The 24022-nt window shown below is 37.9% G+C and overlaps 3 protein-coding genes across 3 annotated transcripts in view; 1 reads left to right on the top strand and 2 right to left on the bottom strand.

The window, feature by feature from the left end:
• Positions 1–24022, top strand: part of LOC144664444 (DNA polymerase alpha catalytic subunit-like) — a 40934-nt gene that overhangs the window by 8487 nt on the left and 8425 nt on the right. Inside the window, exons 17-46 of the mRNA XM_078525561.1 lie at positions 365–419; positions 1686–1743; positions 2003–2062; positions 2230–2283; positions 2945–3019; positions 3754–3827; positions 3907–3971; positions 4088–4125; positions 4226–4288; positions 4671–4727; positions 4958–5042; positions 5812–5873; positions 6019–6108; positions 6560–6619; positions 6863–6919; positions 7235–7355; positions 7632–7701; positions 7924–7963; positions 8113–8154; positions 8840–8887; positions 9365–9432; positions 9651–9693; positions 10806–10908; positions 11841–11956; positions 13002–13100; positions 13566–13616; positions 14182–14222; positions 14573–14654; positions 22866–22898; positions 23660–23752. Coding sequence (XP_078381687.1) covers positions 365–419; positions 1686–1743; positions 2003–2062; positions 2230–2283; positions 2945–3019; positions 3754–3827; positions 3907–3971; positions 4088–4125; positions 4226–4288; positions 4671–4727; positions 4958–5042; positions 5812–5873; positions 6019–6108; positions 6560–6619; positions 6863–6919; positions 7235–7355; positions 7632–7701; positions 7924–7963; positions 8113–8154; positions 8840–8887; positions 9365–9432; positions 9651–9693; positions 10806–10908; positions 11841–11956; positions 13002–13100; positions 13566–13616; positions 14182–14222; positions 14573–14654; positions 22866–22898; positions 23660–23752 — 2003 coding nt within the window. The remainder of the gene's footprint in view (positions 1–364; positions 420–1685; positions 1744–2002; positions 2063–2229; positions 2284–2944; positions 3020–3753; positions 3828–3906; positions 3972–4087; positions 4126–4225; positions 4289–4670; positions 4728–4957; positions 5043–5811; positions 5874–6018; positions 6109–6559; positions 6620–6862; positions 6920–7234; positions 7356–7631; positions 7702–7923; positions 7964–8112; positions 8155–8839; positions 8888–9364; positions 9433–9650; positions 9694–10805; positions 10909–11840; positions 11957–13001; positions 13101–13565; positions 13617–14181; positions 14223–14572; positions 14655–22865; positions 22899–23659; positions 23753–24022) is intronic.
• LOC144664440 (neo-calmodulin-like) lies at positions 15615–16992 on the bottom strand. Its single transcript, XM_078525556.1, has 2 exons — positions 16662–16992; positions 15615–16216 (listed from the first exon to the last, which is right to left on the bottom strand). Exons 1-2 carry the CDS (start codon positions 16825–16827, stop codon positions 15921–15923), a joined length of 462 nt encoding a protein of 153 aa, XP_078381682.1. The 5' UTR covers positions 16828–16992; the 3' UTR covers positions 15615–15920.
• LOC144664424 (uncharacterized) lies at positions 18031–21997 on the bottom strand. The gene is made up of 3 exons (XM_078525536.1): positions 21687–21997; positions 19628–20086; positions 18031–18658 (listed from the first exon to the last, which is right to left on the bottom strand). The coding sequence occupies exons 1-3, from the start codon at positions 21760–21762 to the stop codon at positions 18381–18383; spliced, it is 813 nt and encodes a 270-aa protein (XP_078381662.1). The 5' UTR covers positions 21763–21997; the 3' UTR covers positions 18031–18380.

Raw genomic sequence — 24022 nt, 5'->3', positions numbered from 1 at the left:
TTTTTTAGGACTTAAAGTCTGTTTGATTGAATAAATCAGTATCGAGGTACTAGGTTTTGTATTTTTGGGGGTAGAAAATTTTGTTGCCAGGTATTTTTTGGGGTGTAAAATTTCAGGCTCATGTATTTTTTTGGGTTCGCAATATGAAGCTCCGTCGGACCCCCCCCCCCCCCCCCCACCCCGTCAGGAATACTGCAAGTACCCGCCTCTGGGCTCTCTTCAATAACTATTTTTATCAATTAAGGCAAAAAATACATTTTTTGTGTAACTGGGGATTTGAACTTAGTCCCAGGGGCATTTGCTTACAGGATGCAACATCACTAGATGTAATGTAAGTTCATCAAGCTTTCATTCATTCTTTCAGGTACTGTTTACCTGTTTGGAAAAGTGTGGATTGAATCTGCCAAAGCATTTGTCAGGTAAAAACATTATACAACCCTCCAAGTTTACTTTTTTCCTTAGTGGCCATTTGGCCACCAACTACTCAAGTTTAGGTCGCCAGTGAAAAATTTTAGTCACCAAATTAAGCTGATGCTTTCAATCATTCCTCTCAATTTTAGTCGCCAGGCTGACGACCTTGGTTCAAATTAAGTCGCCAGCTCCAAAATTTTAGTCGCCATGGCAACTAAAATGGTCTTAACTTGGAGGGTTGTTATATACTAGTGGTAACCACAGGTTAGAAAGTGTGGGCCTTGATGCAGTTAAGAGAAGGTACTGGGAGGGAAGTGTTTTTAAATCACTGGACAAAAGAAAATTATTCCGAGTAAGGTCGAGTAACGCGTCACGCTTAAGTCACGAATGTTTTTTATCGTTTCCTATTGCTGCGAACCAATCAGAGTTGTTTTTTTGATTGACAGTTTTGCGAAGTGTAGTCGAGAACGCGGTGTGAATTGAGATGTGATTTTCCTCCGTCGGCAAACTCGCTTTGTTGTCAGTGTTATAAGGAATTTCTCGAGAATACCCGTTGTTGGAATCATTCGCTTTGCCGTAGTTTATCTGTGATACAATCACAGCAGATTTTCTCAAAAGCAACACCTCTAAAACAACGTCTGCAAAACGTAATGGTTGCAAGACACAAGCCTCGATCTAATGTGACAAACTGTTGATTTTTCGCATTCTTATCGCTTTTGGAGACAAGATTTTTCTCTTCCGGTGTTACGACAAACTGTCGTGATTGACACATTTTTTGCATTCCGATCGTTCTTAGTGGGAGAAAAAAATTTTCAACTTCCGGTTTGCAGATAGCCTTTATAAACGTGGCGCGCAAGCGTAATACGCAATCCGCCAGTCACTGACAAGATTAGGGTTGCGGGCCTCTCTTGGGCCCGCAAAAATATTTTCTTAGACTGCATATCTCTAAAAAAAGCTGGAAGTGAAAGGGATAAAAGTAATATTAATATCTTTTGGTTTGCAAAAATCTTCTTCTTCTTCCACGTAACCCACCTACTTCAATAGTGAAGATTCTCGTGAGTATTAAAATAAAAAAAAGAAAGGCTTAAATGCTATGAATAAAAATAGATACAAAAAAAAAAAAAGAAAAGTCAAAGTCAGCATCGTCTGCTTAGCGCTTGGTCAGACGCAGGCATTTCTTAAAGGCCGTCAAGTTTGGTGAATTAACAAGGTTATAAGATTTAAACATTATTTTATTGCTAAAAGCATTTTTTTAAATATTGTTTATTTTTCAGTTGTTCTGTGGCAGTCAAGAACATAGAGAGACAAATATTTATTCTTCCAAGGGAAAAGGTAACTGAAGATGCTTCCTGTTATTCTTTACACTCGTCTTTATTTTGTAGCTTGATATGATGAAACAAAACCCTGTTGCTAACAAAATTGTTATTTTGAGCCTCATTACCCCAAGCATGCATTTTTCTCAGGGGGGTGGGGGAGAGGTAGAGGAGGTTAATCAATGTCATACATAAAAATTCATTCCAAGCATTCACCTGATTTCTCAGTATTTTTGGCTACCGGGTATTTATTTTTACTTATTTTCTTAACAAATCAGAAACGAGATGTTGATGGTTCTGAGACTAATGAACCTGTTGGATTTATTGACGTTTATCAGGTGAATTATTTATATTTTATATAATGTAATTATTTATCAGTTGTAAATACCTTGTGATATCAGTATTACTTCTACTATCATTTCCTTTCAATATAATCAATCTGTAGTGTCTTCAAAGCTGAAGGGAAAACAAAATTTTTAACTCTTGTACTTTTTTCCTCTCATAGGAATTCAATGAAAAGATTGCAACAAAACACAAAATAATGAAGTTCATCTCCAGGGTAACACTTTAAAATTACTGTTGACTTTGTACATAACATAAGTCAACTTGAGTTCTTCAGTAACAACTGTACAATAGGGTTCACTGGTTACATTTTGATTTGATCAAAGTAGTTATTTATTAGTACGATCGATTGTGCAATCAGCTCGCTAGTCTCCTGTTTCATTTCCTCGTACGGTTCGCCATCAACTGATGACTACATACTACATACTAGTTATGCAACGCTTTCGAGTGGTATACTATGGAATATCCCACGAGTCACTTGTATTTTCTCGGTATACACTCGAGCCTTTAGGCGAGTGTGTATACGAAGAAAATACAAGTGACAAGTGGGATATTCCATAGTATACCACGAGAAAGTGTTGTGTAACTATTTTATACCATGCCATAGAAAATACGCTCACTAAATTTCATCGAGAATAAGATCGCAGCGCACGATGGGAAGGTTGGGTTGAATACCATCGAATATACAACGGCTTTCCTGTATTCTGATTGGCTGTATTTTCTATGGCATGGTATAAATAGCAGTACTCCATTGGGAAATTATTTCGACTGATACAGGCCAACATTATTAAATTTTTTTCAAGCAATGATTATCTGGACATTTTAAAGCAAGTTGTAAGTGTTTCTAACAACATAATTATCTTATTGTTTAAATTTAGAAAGTTCAAAAGGCTTATGCTTTTGAGATCCAAGATGTTCCTGTCACGTCAGAGTACCTGGAGGTCAGATATTCAGTAAGTCACAAAATTTTTGTGTGAATATTATTGATACTATAGGTAATGAACGTTTATTCGTTTGTCTCACGATAGAATCGCTTTGAGATGTTGATCGCGACGTTTCGACTGCAATACTGCTAGTCTTCATCAGGCGATGAGGTCGATTGTTTACGCGTCGCTATTTATGCACGTTGATTCGCTGTCATTGGTGCATTTCGATCCTCATTATTATTCCGACTAACAGATGGTGTTCCCTCATAGGTCCGCTTTGTAGTTGAAACGTCGCGTTCATTACCTATCTTACACCACGATGAACAATATTCACATCTTTAATGACATATTGATACTATGTTTGTAAATTTCTGCCGTGAGTGGAAATCCAATCAATCCGCTAGTCACCAGGGTTTTTGTTGATTTTTTAAGTACCGGTAGCTCCTTTGAAAGTAGACAGTTTTGGGATCAGAGGGCCCATTTGATGGGCTTATAGCTTGTAACTTCTGGGTGTCTAGGGCATTCTCCTCTGGGGAAATTTTTGACAATGGAATGCTGGAAAATGTATTTCCTGCCATTTTCGTCCACCAGTCTTAGATGACGACTGAAGTAGCTGCCAAGCTTTGCAGGATAACCAGTAAAGTTTCGCCGGTTGCCATCTTGAGTCACGATCAGGTGTTCAGTAATCAACTTATATTGTGGGACTAAAACTCTCAGCCCTTAGGAAACTGTCTCATGCCATTATTGTCATCCGTTAACAGGCTGATTGTCCTCAGTTACCATCTGACCTGTCTGGAGAAACCTTCAGACATGTGTTTGGAACCAACACCTCCAGGTAATGATCTCTTGATTTGAAAGAACACAGTTGCTTATTAAAATAAAAGGAATATTGAATAAGTCTGTTTTTGTTGCAGTCTTGAGCTTCTTCTCCTGAGTCGGAAAATGAAAGGTCCTTGTTGGCTCAACATCAAGTTGCCTCGTAAGTGTCATTCAAAGCAAATCTTAAAAATATGAATGGATCGCACGCCTCGCTGCCTTGCGCTTTGTGTTGACCCTGCTCTAAGGATGTATTTCAATTTTGATTTTTTTTTTCAGAACTTCCCCAACAACAAGTCAGTTGGTGTAAAGTAGAGGTAGGAATTCATTTCTTTTCTCTTATTCTATTTGTAAAGCAAGCAACACTGCTGTTTGTCAGTGCTAATTTTTTTATGTGTGTCAAAACTTTTCTTGTAGGCTATAGTCTCAAAGCCTGATCTCCTTGAAGTAGCGAGTGAACAAGACCCTCCACCACCCATGGTAAGTGCAGTTATCATTTTAATTCCTCCATCAATTTACATTTTATTACCTATGGGTGTAGACAAGCCCTGTAAGAGTTACAAATGTTAATGCTTTGCCTAAGAACACAAAAACATTGCTGACCGCCAGAATTCAAGCTGTATGCCATTACCATTAAGACTATTGTACAAAAAGTGTGCTGGACTCTGGATCGAGTGGTCTGGGTTCAACACTGTATTCTCACAGTGCCTCCCTCCACCCAGGTGTATAAATGGGTATCAGCAAATTTAATGCTTGATTTAACCCTGCGATGGACCAGCATCCCATCCAGGGAGGAGTAGAAATATTTATACTTTATTACGTTCCACTTGTTAGTCAGTGTTTATGTTTTATCTTTCTTTAGGTTGTTATGAGCCTCAGTTTTAGGACGATGTTGAACACCAAAACTCACACCCATGAGGTAAATATCTATGTTCCTACCACAGGCAGCCAAGTCTTTGGAAGTCTGGTTACCCTGTGAGGCAACCATTTCATGTGCAGTCATTCAATCCCTGTGTGTTGCATGTGCACAATAATCCTTTAACCTGCATTTGGGGGAAGATTTTCCACTTAAGAGTGGAAAGGTACATCAAATGTTATGTTTACTTTCTTATTCAGGGAATTCTTACTCTGTCATTTTTGGTGTTTCAGATCTTGGCTGTGTCAGCTTTGGTTCATCATGAGGTGTCATTAGACAAAGCTGCACCAAAACAGAAGTTTCAATATCATTTCTGTGGTAAGTTTAATTCCTAAACCAGTACTAAACCATATATGGTGTAGGTTTTTATCGGTTTAGGCAAATAATGTTAAGCAAAGTATATCTTGTTCCTTTAGCTCTTTCAGTTCAAAACTTAAACTTAATTCACGTGCCCCAATACTCTAGGGCACGGCATTCGTGGAAAGCAGCTCTTTCTATTTGTACATATATTTTTATATTTCCCCTCTTTCTTGTATATATATTTTAAAAAACTCATTAATAATTCATAAAGAGAATACAAAAGAAATTAATGTTTAATGAGTGTCTTTATATCTGATAAAGGCACGGCTAAACTTTACGTCCAATTTTCCAGGGCAATATAACCCCAAATCTAAATATTAGTGGAAAAATGAGTTGATCTACATCAGAAGATTTTTAAGCCGTTCAATAAATTCGCAGTTCGTGTTTTATCAAGTCTAAAACACTCGGCTGCGCCTCGTGTTTTAAACTTGATAAAACACTGCTGCTCATTAATTAAACATTACATAATTAGATTGTTGTAATGTAAGCTGACGAATTTGACCGTGTTTTAAATAAAGATTATCCATCCCAATTGCTGTAATTTCTTTTAATACTTGTTTTGAAAAATTGGTGGTACATTAAAACAATATCCTTTTAGTTAGTGAATTTCTTTATTCTTATCATCTGTCCAGTGGCAGAACCAGACCTTCAGGTAAGTGAGACGCCCGATCATCACGACCCCAAAATAAGCGAAAAGATGCAAATCAAATTTCTGTTTCTGTTGCAGCTGTAAGCAAACCAAATGATCAAATGTACCCTTATGACTTCAAAGATGCTGTCAGGAAAAAGGTAATGAATTATAATACATTATGCATACATGCGCAATAAGGTGATAAATTATACTACATTATGCAAACATATTAGAACAGAATTGTGTGGACATTTTTGTACTCCAAACAGTAACCTCTAAAATTCCTTATTTATGTATTTTTAGCAAATTAAAATGGAGATTACTACATCAGAGAGAGCTCTTCTGGGATTGTTTATGGCCAAGATTCATAGGATTGACCCAGATGTCCTTGTGGTATGTTCATTCACGCCTTTCATTGCAATGCAGTGTTGTAGTAATTCACCTTCACCTATTCTTGTGCCTCGTGGCACATAGGGCCCTTATAGTTGTAGTAATTAATTGTGGTGTAATGTTAGTGTTCTGTCAGTTATCCATTCAGTGAAGCCAAAACTAAATTGGATATTTCCAAGTCGATTTCATCTCTACAATAACTGCAAGTCTCTTTTTGTGACCATGTAGTGGTATTGTGAAAAAAAAAAAAGATTCCTGACAAGGCAGGGATAAATTGTAGTATGATATAGTTTAATAATTCTAGTATGAGTCAGTTTCTGACCGAAATTTGACCTACAACCTTCCAGACAGGGTCAAATCCTGTTAGTAACTAGGAATGTTTTGAGTGGAAACATCTTGTGTTGTGATATTACATGAAATAACCTCTTCACTGCTCCAATTCGATGTGTTTTAGGGACATGACATCTATGGATTTGATCTTGATCTTCTGTTGCACAGGATAAATGCTTGTAAGGTTAGTACAGCAATTCTTATTAGTAATTCTTCTGACGCAGTACTTGACTGGCATTTTTACAGGATACATATTGGATAAGTAAATTTTTATTATAAAGCAAACAAGCGACAAGATAAAAGAAAATCATCAGCCAGTAGTTTAAATAATAAAATAATTGTATTTCAACCGAAATTATCCCTGAATGGAATAATGAGCTTGCGTCACTGATTTCTGTTTGTTTGTTGTTGTTTTTTTCTTCTTTAGATTCCTCACTGGTCTCGCCTTGGAAGGCTTAAAAGAACTATCATGCCAAAGTTGTCTGTGAGTTTTTTTATTGCCAATTATACACCGAAACATCTTACTGCATGAATTTAACCCTATAAGTGTCGCTATCCTGTACTTTGAACATTTAAATGTCTGTTTAAATGTAGCAACCAGTGTCTGATAGACTCCAGAACAATCATTTGCGTGAAGGAAGGCTGTGAGTTATTAATTAAAACTTTGCAAGCAGTTGTTGTGAGAACATTACGCCTTACAATTTGATACAGCTGTAGACACTGTGTTTTAAGTTGTACCATTTGTTTTATTTTAAGCCTAGGTCATGTTACTTTATGCATATTTTTATGTTTCTCGCAGAGCGGTGGTCCTGGTAAAGGCGGCAGTCTTCTCGATCGTTCCATCACTTGTGGACGAATGGTGTGTGATGTTAAAATCTCTTCCAAAGAACTTATCAGATGCAAGAGCTACGATTTGACAGGTTTGTATACATGAGCCTTAAAAAACCCTTAACAATGTCAGAGCGGATCCAAAAAATTCAGAAAGGTAGCCCGAAAACATTTCGGCGAGATAGCAACCTCGCCCCATACCCACAACACAACCTTGATTGCACAATACCTCTCGAAAGACGGTTGGTTACAATTCTTTTTAAACAAATCAAAGGAAAAGAGGGGGCCGCGGCCTCCACGGCCCTCAGCTAAATCCGCCCATGATCGTTCATTGCCATACGATGAGTTTCCAAGTTTTTTTTTTTTAGCGTTATCATGGGCTGTTCTTCAGTCTAGAAGAGAAGAGATTGATCAAGATGAAATACCCAACAAGTTTAAGTAAGTATTCGACAAACATTAAACTTTTTTCTGAAACTGTGTGAATGCTATAAATTGTCATATCGACGTTGTCCCATTTGTTTGTCGAGAATCGGCAATGATTTTTTCAATTTTGGACGCCTGAAGTTTATCTTATTCAATTTATCCTGTACATAGTAGATTTTCATTGGTAAATTTATTAATATTTGTTGGTAATAACATTTTGCTTGTTTGTTTTTTTAGTTCCTCGCGTGAATTACTTCACATGTTTGAGTTGACTTCCGTGAGTGGAGCCTTCTTTAATTTGTAACAAATTCATTTTTAATCACGACCTTTAGTCCAGTTTTTACCACAGAAGAATTATTCTTTTGAAACGGATAATTTTTTCTCTAGGTGTATTATCAATTGCTTGCTAATGTCTTCTTTTTTCAGATGGACGCTTTACTGGCCTTGCGGATCATGTATGATCTAAACGTATGTATTTTTCCCTTACTTACAGTATAAATCGTCAGGTTGCTGTACAATTTTTATAGCAACCCGCCTCATGAAACATGACGAAAGTCAATGCCATTTCTTTAGTTTTTAAGATCTTTCTATTAGTTTCCAGACTTGTTAGACAATTAAAAGCCGTGATAGTAATACTTTGACTTCGCGGCTTCCTAGACTAACTTGGTTTGTAATAACTAAACAGTGAGGAAATCATGGCTAAAAAAGTTACCAAAATTGAACAGAGCGGTGTTTACTTGAGTGTAGAAAGTAATTCGCGTTTGCTTTGGTTTTGCATTACTGCGCTTAGTGATTGGTTTAAAAATCTCGTGCCACTTTCTCAGCCAACCAGAACTAAAACCAGAACAATCATGTCTCGCTCGCGCACGATTTCCCGCGATCCATGCCGGCTTCATGAATTTGCTTCGAGTTTTGATTGGTTCACTGGATTGTCAATGTCCTTTGTGATTGACCAGAGTAATTACAGCTATTTACTTTGCTTTTGGTTTTCGGCACTCAGTTGAAAACTGCTCTAAACTTACAACGTTACGGCGCATGTGACTAGCTGCGCTATGCTCGCTTTTGAACAACGTACAATTTTGCTTGAAGAGTTTCCGCCATCAAGCGAAATTTGCGCAGTAGTTTGATTTTCTTTTTAACTTCTGGTTTCTAGGTTTTGCCGCTGGCTTTGCAGATAACAACTATTGCTGGGAATGTTATGGTAAGTTGATTTTAATATCCCGTCCTGCTCTCTTAAATTTTTCACGTTTGAAAAAAAAAAAACATCAATGAACCAAGAGCGATTGTACTGCTCATCATATCTAAGCATTTTTTGCGCGTAACTCTTTCCGCGCAACACACCATTCGTATTAGCGTAAAAGTAACTTTTACCAAAGTTCACGTAACTACAATTAACGTTGCACAGGACTCTTAATCGCTATTTTTGAAAAATAATGCTTCGGTCGCACGCGCTGCTTAAAATCGAGGTTTGTATACATAGAAACGTGATTATGATGTCACAGGACTTTCATTCAAGTTTTTCTCGCGTCTGTATTCAACGGACTCGTGTAGAAAGTTACATTTAATTGAATTCAAACACTTGCGACTTTTCTTATCTCACCTTTGTGTTTAAACCCATTCATGTAAACGCCAGCGCCCTGATTTTTCTAAATTTGTTTTTTCTTTATTTTGTTTTCAGGCCCGAACTCTCCTTGGTGGCCGATCGGAAAGGAATGAATTTCTTTTGCTTCACGCCTTCAACGAAAAGTAAGATTTTTATGCGCGTCTTGTGCACAAATATTTAGACATTTTTCTCGATTGTTCTTGTTAAAATATTGTATGCCTTTTCAAAATGAGCAAATTGGCGCGGATAACTTTGTCTTTTTCCAGCTCTAGAGTTCTTTCGTTGTGTTGCCTGCATTCAGAACAGCAAATGTTAAAAGCTTGAAAATTTTGAACGGCTTTTTTTTAATTTTGTTTGACAGGAATTTTATCTGCCCCGATAAAAGTTATGGCAAGAAACAAGTGGTAAGAATTTTGTTTTTATTTACTCTACTTGTTTTGGCTTTCCTTACTTTTAAGGGACTCGCGCTATATAGGTAAAACAACTGTCTTAATGCTCGCGCAAAATGGCGTCAACAAATGGCGAATTTATTAAGAAGGTAGTCACGTATTTTGCGCGAGCATTTAGACAGTTGTTTTCTTTATATAGCGCGAGTCCCTTAAAAGTAAGGAAAGCCCTTGTTTTGCCCTTCACCTTTCTTATTTTTACGCGTGCTTAAAGCGGCCACTGTTAAAAGTCAATCGACCTACCACCCTCTCAGAACTAGAAATTAATTACCTTATTATAGGAATTAAACGCTCCATGAAATTAACGCAAATTCTCGAATTTCGCATAATTTTTTGTGAGCGTTTAATTTCCGTGAAATTTATTTAAGTTGAGCGTTAATTTCCAAGACCTTAATTTCATTCCAATTACTGGATACTATCCGAACACATAGAAACTAGGAAACAAAAAACCTTCTCTTTTCTGTACACTACTTTTCAGTCTTTTACACTGTTAAAGCCTTAAAGATATCATTTTATGTCATCTGCAATATTTTCAGTTTATTCTTCCTTTCAGAATAGAGGTACAACAGCCAAAATATCTTTAAAGAAATCAAAAATTGCGTCAATTTTCTCCGTTTTGAATGTTTTCCCCGTCCTTTGCGTTAATTTCCTTTATTCAAAAGAAATTTTCCCAGTAATTCGCGTTAGTTTTTTAAAGTCGCGTTAATTTCAAAGACCTTAATTTACGGGAGCGTTTATTTCCTCTAATAAGGTATTCCCCGTTTTTTTGAATGATTTGTTATTGGTCTTCAACTTTGTCAAGTCATGTACTTCTATTTCTAGCAGTTATTGTCGGCATACACTTAAACAATGTTACAGAACGTTGAGAGTGAGAAGCTGCATGCATTATTTGTTTAACTTTTCAGTGTCATCTTTCTGTATTGCTCTGAAATAATAAAAGGGGAATTTTAAATTATCTTGTAAACATGTTTTCAAGGGGCTTAGCAACGTCTCTAACGAAAATCCCGCAGTCCGTAGAGACGGTTTTACGACCTAAACTTGTACTTATTATCAAATTACGTTTTCTTTAGGCTGCAGAGGTTGAGAATGATGACGAAGACCAACCCAAAAGTTCAAAGAAAGGAAGAAGAAAACCAGCTTATGCTGGGGGACTGGTACTGGAACCGAAAAAAGGTATCTGCTGGACTTGAGTCGGAGTCGGAGTCGCAATAAATCAGATCTACGATCTAGTGAAAATCAAACCGACCGTTTCGTAAGCAGAGTTTCCGATTCCGCTTCGCTTATGATCCAGTGAAAACTAAATTGTCGGAGTCGCAAGCAGAAAGAAAGCACTCGAAGGCTGTGACAACTAGCATTGTGATTGGTTTGTTCTTCCGCTTCTGCTTTCGACTCTGTCAATCAAGTTTTCACTGGATCATAAGCGACGAGTCATAAGTGAAATCGGAAGAAAATTGAAACGTTCTGATTCTTCCGACTCCAATTCCGTCGAGCTTACGACTCAGCCTACGACTCCGATTTTCACTAGGTATAAGCGCTCTTAAAGGAATTGCGTTACGTATTTTAGCCAAATTTAGGCATCGGAAATGACCATCAAATGCGGTAAAAAGTTAAAAAAAAAACTCTGAAAACAGAGAAGGAACATTTCAATAACACAGTAAATACAAAAGAAGGTACGGATGGCCAAAAGTGACGAAGATTGAAACGGATTGCAATATGGGTATTTGAAATATTGTTGGGCTGAACAGTTTTCAAAGGTAATCTCGTTTGCGTGTAGCTTTAAATTATAAAGCTCGGGAGACACATTTGGTTGCAATGAAGTTATGGTTTTGTCATTTGGAACCATAGAAGTAATTTCTTTGCAAACATTAAGTTTCGTAACAAGTACTTTGGCAAAAAATTAAATAAACTTAACTCAGCCGTGACACAGTCCCTTTAAGCCTTCGATTACGACTCGGAATACGACGCTGTCACTAGTGAAAACCAGCATTAAGAGATGTTTGTGGCTTACGGCCCTTATTTTTTCGTTGACTAAGTACAACGAAAAAGCGCACCAGTCACTCTTTCGTACAGTTTGATGCGGTTTTAAAGCTTCTTTTCTTTTCCAGGTTTCTACGACAAACACATTCTGTTGCTGGATTTCAACAGTTTGTACCCGTCAATCATTCAGGAATACAACATTTGTTTCACAACAATCAGCAGAACAAGCTTCCCAACTACCGGAGTGAGTGTCCTTAAGATCCAGTAATACGGCCAACATTCTCTTTCAACTCGTCTTGCAACATTGTTGAGTTACAAGTTGTAAAGTGTTTGCGCTTATTACCACCAGTGTTGCAAACTACGGCAACATGTTGCACAAAGTTGGACGCATGTTTACTGACACGGGTGGTAATACGCGCAAACACTTTACAACTTGCAATGCAACAATGTTGCGAGACAAGTTGACCGAAATTGTGATCAAAACTGATTTCTCCTTGTAAAATTCATACGTGATGCGAATATTGAAAATCATTAAGTAGGGGATGTTGTCTTAATGAACGAGCAAATTCTCATTACTGACATTAAAAGAAATGTATTAGAATTAGTTAGGAATTAGTTTTTCGGATGACGTCACAGCGGCCATATTGGTGTTTTCAGACAATGAAATTTCCCGCGTTTGAGAAATCGAAGCCTGCGAGCAAGCTCTTGTATAAAAATTCCGGTTCCTTAGAAACACCAACAGCAGGGTTGCTACGGTCCGGGAAAAGTCAGGGAAAAAAATTTCCTGGTCAGGGAATTTTGCAAAGCCGGTCTGGGAAAATCTTAGTTATTGTCAAAGTCTGAAAAGTCGGGGAATTTTGGCTGAAAAAGAAAACAAAATGGAATTGTTGGTGAAGTCACATGCCACGCATTCGAAATCACCCGTTGGGCTTATTATTTAACTGATGAAGGCTTAAGAACTAGCCGAAACGTCTTTGAAAGTAACATCAAAAAACAGTCAGCGTCAAAACTACAAACAAACTATGTCATCACCTGACTACAATTACACAATTTTTAAACGGGCTTATTAGGGGTTGGCCTCATTTATTAATTCACCTAATTCAAGGTCAGTGAAAATTGTTTTGAGGTCAGTGAAAAGTCAGGGAATTTTTGGGGTTTAAATGAGTGGCAACCCTGAACAGGGGCTCCATGAAAACGAAGTCAGACAATTTGTTGTAAGAAATACCGCGTCATTTAGAAACTTAAATAAATGTGGCGTTGAAATTGTTCGTTGTTACTTTCTTCAGCAGCCGGCTGACGAGGAAGAAGTGGTCGAATTACCCGATCCTGACTTGGAGCCTGGCATATTACCGACTGAGATCAGAAAACTGGTGGAACGAAGAAAACAGGTTTGTTCCTGTTTGACGTGTTCTCTTCAAACTTGACTGATCAGAAAAAAATGTAATTTCGTAGGCGGTTGTTCCGAGGCTGATAAAAGTGAATGTGGGATTGGAAGCAAACCAGCTTTTATTAGTCTGTTGAAATTTCATGTTCTAGTTTGAAAGTAGTCATACGGTAGTAGTGTCCATACGGCTTACATGGTTTTTGTGGTTTTGCATCTCTATAATGCGGAAACAACTATTCTGAATGAAATTTTTGGATTTCGCCACTTTTTCGCCGCAAAATCGAGCTTTAAAGTTCTCGCTTCGGCCACGCTCAAAGAAGTTGACCGCGAGACAATACAAAAAAGAGTCTGGAAGGGCATAAATAGCTGTTTATTGTGAGCGGAAGTTTAAGTCAGTCGCTATTGGCAATTATCATGAAAGTAAGTTCATAAACGTTAATTTTGCCTTCTTCAAACTTTGCTTTATTAGGTGAAAGCTCTGATGAAGAATCATGGTCGAGACTCGGACCAGTATCTGCAGGTAAAAGAGGATTACTTATTTAAACTGGTTTTGATGGCGTTTACATTTGGTGAAATAACAGAAGATGGTAGACGATAACAGTGAAAGGCTAAACAAGCTTAGTTAACGAGGATACCGTAAAATTCCGGTTATAAGCCCCCCGCTTATAAGGCAAAGCCCTCTCGATTATAGGCACATTTACTTGGAAACAAAAAAAAATACATCCAATTATTAGCCCCCCTCTGCCAGATGACAGTACTAAACAAAGCTAAATGTTGCTTTATTATGCGTTTTTAACTGAAAAACGTATTTCGATCAACACTTCCGTGGCTCGCTTTGAAACGTTTTTTTTTATTCCGCTTATAAGCCCTCTCGGATATAAGCCCATCCGCTTATAAGCCCACACAAAAACCCTTACGAAGTGGTATAAGCCCAGGGCTTAATTAACTCGGAGTAGATATTTCCATTCTTTGAGGTCATAGAAAGGGCAAAGTTATGGCATTGATGTTTTTAGAGACCTTAAGAGGGGATGTCATGAAATTTCTTATCCTGTGAAAAATTATTTTCTAATCCTGTTTTGTTTCAGTATGATATCAGGCAGAAGGCCTTGAAGCTCACAGCAAACAGGTAAATTTTTTGCTTGATCACTAGCTTGATGTTTTAACAGAATAAAAAGGAAAATCGTGTTCCCTTTTTGTCTGTTCTCTTCCTTTCCTTCGCGTCTTGCAGATTTCAAACCTTTTCTAGTTGTTAAACTAAGTGATTTGAAGTGGCGGGCTTCCGCTGTTTTTGTTTCCAAGAAATGAAAATGGCTTCAATTTCATAGCTTGCATATAAATCAGGCGGTTTCGCGTGAATCGCGTTATTGTGGGAGCTATGCGTGAACAGCGCGTGACGTGACGAATATTTCCGCGCGTGACTTGGGCGTTGTTGATTACATATGTGATTTTTTATATGTTTTTTTTTTTTAATTCCAGTATGTACGGCTGTTTGGGATTCTCTCACTCACGTTTCTACGCCAAGCCACTTGCTGCTCTGGTAACAAGCAAAGGCCGAGAGGTAAGCTGGGACAGTTTGGACAGCGTGACGTAAAAATCACGTGTCACAACAGTGTTACTTTTACAAGCATCTGCTAGTTCTGCGAACGTTATGACGTCATAATGTTGCACAGCAACTTCTCGGCCGAAAATTGCGGGCTCAGACAAAATCCTACTTCGTTTCCAGGCCACCAGTCACTTCTCGTATATCCTCACTGAAATAAATACTCGATTACACTTCGGACACAGTCGATACAATTCGGACTCGTCGACTTTCATCGTGAAGGAAGCACAAATAATTTGCCTGACGATGGCGTGACACTCCGCGTGGCCTGGAGTCACGCTGTGTTGGTGATAGTTACAAACTCGCAAAACTGAAAGTTCCCGCTGTGCTTAGTGGGCGTAAAACAATTTTTATTCTCACAATCTAAAATTACTGAATAACAGCGTATCCGAAATGTTTCCAATGAGGATTCGTCCAAAATACAGTTTATATTTGTTTAAAAAAAGGTTGAAAAGTAATCTTTGACTGTTTTGATGTTATTTATGAAAAACCCATGGTGACAAATTTTGAATCGAATTTTCCGGCTGTGGTGTCATGATCCCGGCTGTGTGTCAAGCGAAGCGAGCAAATTGTTTATCATAATTTATTAATCAGTTTCGTATGGTCTTTTCTGGGAACCTCACAACAGGTGCTTTAAGTTCATTAACTAGATGCCCTGGTCAAAAACTAATTTCTAGCAAAAAATGTAGACCAACTACAGATCGAAAAATTACTGAAAGCAATTGTAGACCGCTGTTTTTGATTTTAGCCAATCCAAGTGACTGACGGACTTCGAGTAATAAAAAAAAGATACGCTTTAGCTTTACAAAGAAGTCCTTCATTTTTTTTAGCTAGGCGGCGCTTCTTTTTCATCAGATAATTTAGTGAATGTGTGTTTTAGTTTTTACTAGGAAACTTTAATGCGAATAGCAGAAGTGAAATGAATATATTTACATTACATACGCTACAATAAGCTAGGCATTTTTATTATATAGACCTAATCCATAAGTCTCTTTGCAAATATTGATCTACGTCTGTGGCTATTAATGATTTATCTATGTTTGTAATCTCTCTATTATCTTACGGGATCGTTCGAGCTGTTTTTCGGCTTAATACAACTATAAAGCACTTCAGAATGTTTTTAAGAATAAATAAACTTTCCTGTGTTAATCCCTACAATTGAAAAAGATTTCCTGTCTTACATGTTATTCGTTTGATAAATATTCCCACGTTCGTGGCGGAATTCTAAATAAAATCCGACTCGGTAAAAATCTGAATGAATTCGTCATAATCGACTCTTTCATCCCCCTTCGTGTCCGCCATTTTGATCATTAGATCAATATCTGACTCTGTGTGATCAATGTTTAGTCTTCGTAGAACTCTTTTGATGCCTTGAGCTTCGATGTAACCTTTCTTTTCCACATCGAATTCTTGAAAGACCCTTTTCAATCGACGTTCGCGATTTGTCTCGCGGAGAATTTGTTTTGAAAGCCGTTGGAAGTTTTCAAAAGAGACCATTGTGTTGGGCCGTTGATTCAGACCTGAAAAAATATCAGAGAAAGCCGGCTATGAAAGCAGCAAATAAATAACAAACTTTTACAGTTCACATTTTGGACGGTTGAAACGTCGTTCGTTCGCCAGAGGATTTTGAACAAAAACAGTAATCCATAATTATAATTCAAGTATTCTTTGTTCAGGATTAAACCCATGTCATCAATTATGTTCCCATATTTCCACGACCCACTAGAAAATAAGCTTGGAAAAAAAGGCTTGATCTACATATAATTTGCAAAACAACTTCTCTGCAACTTTATTCCAACAAACTTTCCAAGGTTATTGTCTTTCGGAGTTTTATGGAGTTATGCAAAATTAGCCAGCACGTTTTTCCCACATAAGTCAAGATTTGCTATAGATATTTTAAGCTTAAAGTTGAAGGAACTCGAAGGATGTCGAAGTTGCCGTAATTTTCACATGAATTTTTAATACCTGTGTTTCGAAGATATTCTTTCAATTCTTCATCGTTGATTTCTTCGCCAAGTTCCTTGAAGACATTAATGAGGTCTTTTACACTGATAAACCCATCCGTATCTTTGTCATATTTGCGAAAAATTGCCCTGAAGTTGACTTGCCTTTGGTTAGAAGTCTGAGCCATGTTGAAAAATCCCCCAAGTTGAATTAAATAGCTGGGAAATTTCGTTGGCACAACGTACAGTTGTCGCTCACATCGCAAACTTTCCTGACACTTTCATTCACAAGGCTGGTTTAGCCAGAAGACGAAGTTTTATGCTTTTAACGATGCGTACATTGTTTTGAAGGCAGAATCTATTGTTACACTGACAAAAGGCGTCCTGGTTCAACTTATTTACATGCCAGCCTATAAAAGAGGTTAATTACTCTAGCCTCAAAGGAGGGCCAAGTATGACGATTTTGCCTTTGATCATTAAGACTCTTTTGTTTAGGAACTCATAAAAATTAAATCATCGCTTAGAAACTGAAAAGCTGATGGCAAAATAAAGGATAATTAAGTGACACGCCGTCACGTAGGCAACGTCTTGGGAATGTTTTCAGGAGTAGTTAAGTTGGATTGAAAATAGGTACAATGTCAGATGCCAAGCTCATCGAATTGGAGCTGTTTGATCATTGTAATAATATGTGAATTGTAAGTTATATATTTTTTATTATGGCCTGTCCCGAATGTGTAGTTTTATAGCTCAGTTTGTAAAGCATTGCATTGGTAACTGAGTGACTATGACGTCAAAAACATTCAGGCCGTGAGTACAATTAATTTGCGGACTTTCCTAAAACTAACAGTATTTCTGACATAAAAAGCGGAACGACGACTTCGCTAAAATTTGAAGACACGAAATTGGACAGTTTGTCATTTGTCATGTTAAGACTAGACGAAAACTAGACGCAATCGATCAGCTAAAATTTCTGATCATTTGTTAGTTAAAAGTTGGACGTTTTTGTTTGTCAATTTAATAACTTTAACGAACTTTTGAGTGTTTTTTTTGTAGCCTTTAGCTAGGCAAGTGTGTTTTGGCGGGAAACAACTTTGGCTTTGCGGGCTGAAGGGACGCGGTTCATTTTGGCGGGAAACACTGTTGAATGCCCCACGTGACGTTCCGCCAAATACTCAACGGATTTCCAGCATTGTGATTGGATTAATCTCATTTGCATTGAACGCAGTTTGTGCGTTGTCCCACGTAATTAAATTATCTGCAAAAGTCGGCCATCAGTTGCGTCAAGACCACATAATGGAAAGTACACTGAAAATTCAAACCTGCAACTTCTAAATGCTTTTGTTACATCATACGAATTTCCCCGCCATCTTGTGATAGTGGCTAAACACAAAAAATATGACAGTGTCTGTTCGGAAACTTTAATGTAAGACATTTCCCTCGAGAATACAATTCTTGTTCTTGCTGAACAAGCTATCCCTCAAGCAAGTGCAAAAATGTCGTGTCTCCAATGTTCAAAAAGTGGTTCTACTCTTTGCATTGTTGCCATGTGATTCCTGATTTCTGTTACCGACTATTAAACATTTCTTGTAAAGTTCATTTTAAGAACCTGGTCTTTCATCAACACAATATGCCCAAGTTGATAATTTTGGTTCTTTTCATTAACCTTCTACTGGACACTGTACCGAAAGTGTAACGAGAAATTCTGTTGTTCGAATTAAACGATTAAACTAAACCAATCCATTCAAACGTTCATCATCTTCATAAAGTCATCCCATCCTACGAGCCCGTCGCCATCCGAGTCAGCGGCTTTTATCATAGCCTCGATCTCGTAATCTTTAAATTCTTGGCCGAGTAGTTTGAAGACTCGGTCGAGTTCGGAGACGCCAATAAAACCGCTACCATCTCTGTCAAAAACTTTGAACGATTCTAGTAAAATGTCTTCAGGATCACAGTCCTCCAAGTTTTTTGTCATCAATGCGAGGAACTCGGGGAAATCGATGGCGCCGTTACCGTCCGAATCTAAAAATTCAAACAAATAAATGTTAATTTTGTCCCAAAATACAGTGGAACCCCGATATAACGATCCTCGATATAACGATATTCCCGATATAACGATGAATATTCTATGTCCCGGCAAAAGTTACAGTAAAATGTATGGGACGGAACCTCGATGTAACGATCTTCGATTTAATGATATTCCCGATATAACGATGAGAATTTAGCGGACCGAACGTAAAATCCTCCCGATATAACGATATTATCAGTACACCGTCACATTTTATTTGCAAAACATCGAATTTAATACCATAACACTACGGTAATCGAGTCATCTCTAACTTTTCTAAAAACAACTTTGTACGATGATATACGAAAACGATACTGTGTTCTAAGCCTTCTTATCAAAATTAATCTCTTTATCCTCCTCTAATATGTAGTAAAAAATAGTTGTTAGGTTTACCCCGATATAACGATATTTTCGGTTATTTTACGGCCATATCGTTGTTTCGGGAGTTTCGATATAACGATTCTTCGATATAACGATATTATTTTACTGCTCCGTTGGCATATCGTTATATCAGGGTTCCACTGTATCATTAACTACTCTGTTGACCCCCCTCCCCCCTTCGCGCTTCTCTCTCGTTCCCAACTCTTACTCAGGCTTTACGATCTCGTTTCCAGCTCTACAATCCCTTTTAAAGCCTGTGGACTGGATCATGTTTCCACACATTCTCGTCCCCAAAGCCCTTTTCACTTCTCTTAGCCGGCAGGGCCTTGGCACGAGAAAACAAAGGGCTCTTGAGACAAAGGATTTCCAGTCCTAGATTCTGAGACTTTTTGTCTTCATGTATGCAGTCATGATGTTTCAATATAGTGTGTGGTAGAGTCAGTGTTTTTGTCTTCAGTTTCTCGTGCCAAGGCCCCGCCGGCTTAGAGAAGCGAAAAGGGATATGGGGACGAGAATCGATTGCACAGTAATTTCATTCCCACCTATTTGATTCATCATGTCCATGAGTTCTGCCTCTGTTATATTATACCCCAGTGAGGTGACCAACTTTTTCAGTTCTGTGGCCGTGATACACCCGTCGCCATTGTTGTCAAATACGTGAAATGCTTCCTTGATTTCACGAATTTGATCCGAAGTCAGTTTTGTGGATTTCAACATTTCCTCTTCGTGTTTAGACGTGGTTTGGACATTGTTGTTGTTTTGTTTGTGTGGTGAAAGCTTTTCTTTGTCAAGAGCCTTGTTCTCTTCTTCGTCGGCGAATACGTCTTCTTCGTCTGATATCGAAAACCGATCACTTCCCGATTCGTCTTCGCTTAAAGCCGAAGTTGACAGTCGGGCGTTCTTTGGTGATAACAGGCGGGTCGATGACTCACCATTGTCTGTTTTGAAGCTTGGAGTCTTTTCATCTGTGATCCCAGTAGAAGTTGAAGGTAGAGTTTTCTCTGGAATGAAAACAAATTGAGACTAAATTAAGGAAAACTGAAAAGAGCTAAACAAGCAGTTGTGTGCCTTTTTGTTTTGTTTCTTTGATCAAAGAGAGCGAGAAACACTACTGAACTTTCTAAAACATTATTTCTTGTAATGAATTTTATGAAAAGTCAAACAAGCCTTCCATTCTACATAAGGTCTTTTTAGACGGAATCCGCCAGGACTTCGAGTATTTATTGGACAAAATTATGTACCAAAATTATTTACAGCGTATTGCAAACTTCTGTGTTTACTGTTTTGTTTCAAATATCTTATCAAAAGAAAAATCATTTCTACCAAACATGTAAAACAAATTTTGAAGTTTCCACTGAATTTCGCTGAATCGTTTAAAAGACGTTTTTACAAAATAACTATCCGAGAGATTCTACCTCTAGTTTACATGGTATCTTGAGAACTTTGAAATTCATTTTCTCAGGCGCTGATGAGGAATTGTTGTTGGTGGTATTACGGATATTACCCCGGATAATTACCTACATCTCTAGCTTTTAAAAAGAGTTGGAAATAACTCAATATGGTTTAAATTATTCTAGTAAACGATTTTTGTCCAACCAAAATTAATATTACTCGATTTCCTGATGGATTCCGTCTTAATTTCTTCGTATTTACAGTATTTAATCTCGGACACACAGAACGACCCTGAGATAACATATGGGACCAAGTCACTGAGATGAGTCTTTCGCTCATCTGTGAACCGCAATGTGTGCATAAAATTACACTTACGGCAAATCATACTTTTCCCTCTTTTATTAAATTGCCTGAAAGTTTTCCCGCATAAAGCGAGTTTGTTTGTGGGCAAAGTTTTTGCAAACCACTAGTGAAATGATATCGAGGTTGCATTATAGAAATCTGTCCCGAAAACTGGCCCCTTAAACAAATATTTTTCGTCTGCAGCTGTTAAATTGACTGAAATTAGTTGTAATTAAAAAGTTATAGGATAAATTCATGGAATGTAATCACAACTAACACAGGAATGAGTAGTACATCTGATCAACTGCAGTTAAATTTCAATTTCAATTTCTCATTTCGATTATTCCAAGACCAAAGAGAATAAAACCCCTCGTTCCGACCTCGTGTTTCATTCTGATGTACTGTTGTTCTGTATGTAACTGCTGATGTACTCTACGGGGTCTATGTTTCTGTTAACTTGTCTGAGAGTTAAAATCCAGCCCACGTCAAACTATCAAAACTACACGTTAGTAAAGGACGTAAAGATCCTGACTCTTTCGCTCCAAGTTGCCAAGCGCTTTGTCTAAACGGGCGTACCGTGAAGACGACTGTCTGAGTATTCTGGGCCGGCGCACGCTCGAGTTATTGCTAATGGGGTAATTACGCTCCTGCTGCGTTTAAGAAGCACAAAGCTCTTCACAAGAAACAAATTCGAGTGTGACTTAACGAGCTTTCACCCTCTAGCATTGTAAAAACCTGAGCAATTGTAAATTATTGTGTTCTTTCTTGAATACAGCTGTGTTCCGAAAGAAGAGTTTAATATCTTCATTGCGAATTGAGTTCGTGTTTGTTTACTTATATCGCTTGCTGTGACTAGAATAAACTCACCATTGTTCCTCGCTTCTGGCGAACTGCTTTCGCTTTCTGGTTCTTCGGCTATGGATGTATAACGCCGATGCAACATTGTTGCTTTGCAGTGTTTCTACACGATGCGAAATTCCCGTTCTGCTTTGTAAAACTCGCAAGCTGACTTATGCCTGCCTTACGTCAAAGATTTTGATTACATCAATGCGTTCTTCACATCTCTTCGCTTTCAGACTCAATGTCTTCGTATAATCCTTCTCGACACTTCCCTCGTTAACGTTTGTGAAAATTTAATAATTGCGTGTTTGAGATGAATCATTAATCCCAATGTTATTAACTTGTAAAGCTTGACCAATATCCGAATACGACGTAATTAAAGTTTAATTATTGTTCAAAAGACTTCACGTAAATTCCTTTATTGTCACGTTTAAGTAACAGAGAGTTGTAATGAATTCTATAATTGTTTTGATTCGATTACACAAAAAACTTAAAATCTCATTTGATTTTGCGTTTTCAAATGCGTTAATTGCTCATAAATCGCTCATCTTTTTGTAATAAATGCTTGTAAAACATTAACAGTTATTTTTCGACCTCGCCGTTGTATTTCGTCGTTGTTGCATGTCCCGTTTACATGCAAATTAAGGAGCGGAACATTTAACCGATAGTAAACAACGCCCGACGAAACCTTTGTTTTGTAAAAACCACAAAATCCATGTCTTGACAGCCTCGTTCAAAATCAGAGCCCTTAGCGAGATTTAATTTAGTCATCTTGTCTGGCTCTGTTGTCTGCTCTGTTTGCTTTGTTTTTAGCAGCTAGGGAAGTAATTACATAATTTCACTCGGCTCTCAACGTCTGTGTTTGTTGTATGTACATCTTATGACAGGGACGGCCCTGGGTGAAGAACGCAGTTTTGGCGCGAAAAACGGTGACGTCGGTGACATTTGCAATTTTCGCGCCTTTACCGACTAGTATTCGATTCATGTCGTCCAATCAGAGATAGCAACGAAGCAGCACGAGCGCTCTTCGTATCGACGCAGGTTTTATAATGTTACTTCAACTTTGCTGACCTCGTAAAATTTTCGGATACAGACTCAATCTCAATTCAAAACTTTGAAACAGTACTTACATTTTATAAATAAAGTCTGTGGCAGAGTACAACATTCATTTTAGATTGATTTGTGTTCCTTTTCTTTCTCTTCCAGATTTTGCTGAAAACGAAGGAACTGGTTCAAAACGTAAGATCACTGTTTGATACATTTTTCGCGCATTCTTATTACATTTGTCCATGTAATAAGGGTGACTGTTATAGCAGAAGCTTCTAGGAGCTCGTAATAAAGATTCCCATGTTATAGAGATGTCTTTATTGTAGAACTGTCCATGTTGTAAGGCCGAATTTGTGTTCCAAAACTGTCTGTCATGTTGAGGCCAATTCAGGGGTTTTAGGGAAACGGGATATTTGGGGAGAAAATTATAGGGATACGGGATATTTCAGGGAAAAATATACGGATACGGGATATTAAGAAAAGAGATGTGGGATAACGAACTAATGGGATACGGGATATTAGACCAAAAATTAATGGGATGCGGGATACTTTCATGTCAAAAGTGCTACGTGGTACAGAGCTGTCCATAATGAAGATGTTTCAATGTGGTCGGAATTACACCCGCTTTCAGTGTTACGTGCATAGTGGCTTTCTATCGTCATCCATCTTTCGACGTGCTAAACAAAGAAGATGGATGGAAATCCGCCAATCACAGCCCACTAGCATGACCTTCTGAACTTGTGGGCTCATTTGCATAAAACCAAACCGGTATACATCGTTTTTGATTAGCTCATTGTTTTCAGAACAACACGTCAAAAGACGATGTCGAAAGATGGATGTAGAAACAAGCTTTGCACGTAACACTGAAGGCAGGTGTAAACTGTCCAAGTTAACAAGGTGTCCATTGCATAATGTCAAAAGGCGTTGAACTTGTTTTTTTGTATTATGTTTAGTTGGGCCTTGATGTGATTTACGGCGACACGGATTCCATCATGATAAACACGAATACCACTGACCTCCCAGAAGTACGCAAGATCGGAAACAAGGTTTGCCTAATTTTCAGGATTTTATTTAACATAGCTTTAAAAAAAGTGCTACATGACGGATGCCGTTTTTTCGTGGTTTTCAGAAGGAAAATGTTTTGTTTATTTTTTGTTTTTTGTCAGACTGATAAGCCTACATAACCGGAGCGGGGAGTTTGAAGGGGGGAGGGGGGGGGGGTGCACAGAGAGAAGCAGGATTTATTAGCGGGATTCTAGGATATTCAATAATCAAATTCTACTTATGGAAATCGTAAGAAATGTATGCCGACCGGT

Source organism: Oculina patagonica, chromosome 8, assembly GCF_052425735.1.
Source record: "Oculina patagonica isolate OP01 chromosome 8, crgOcupat, whole genome shotgun sequence".
In the NCBI taxonomy this organism is placed as follows: Eukaryota; Metazoa; Cnidaria; class Anthozoa; order Scleractinia; family Oculinidae; genus Oculina; species Oculina patagonica.
This window is presented reverse-complemented; position numbering and strand designations above follow the sequence as displayed.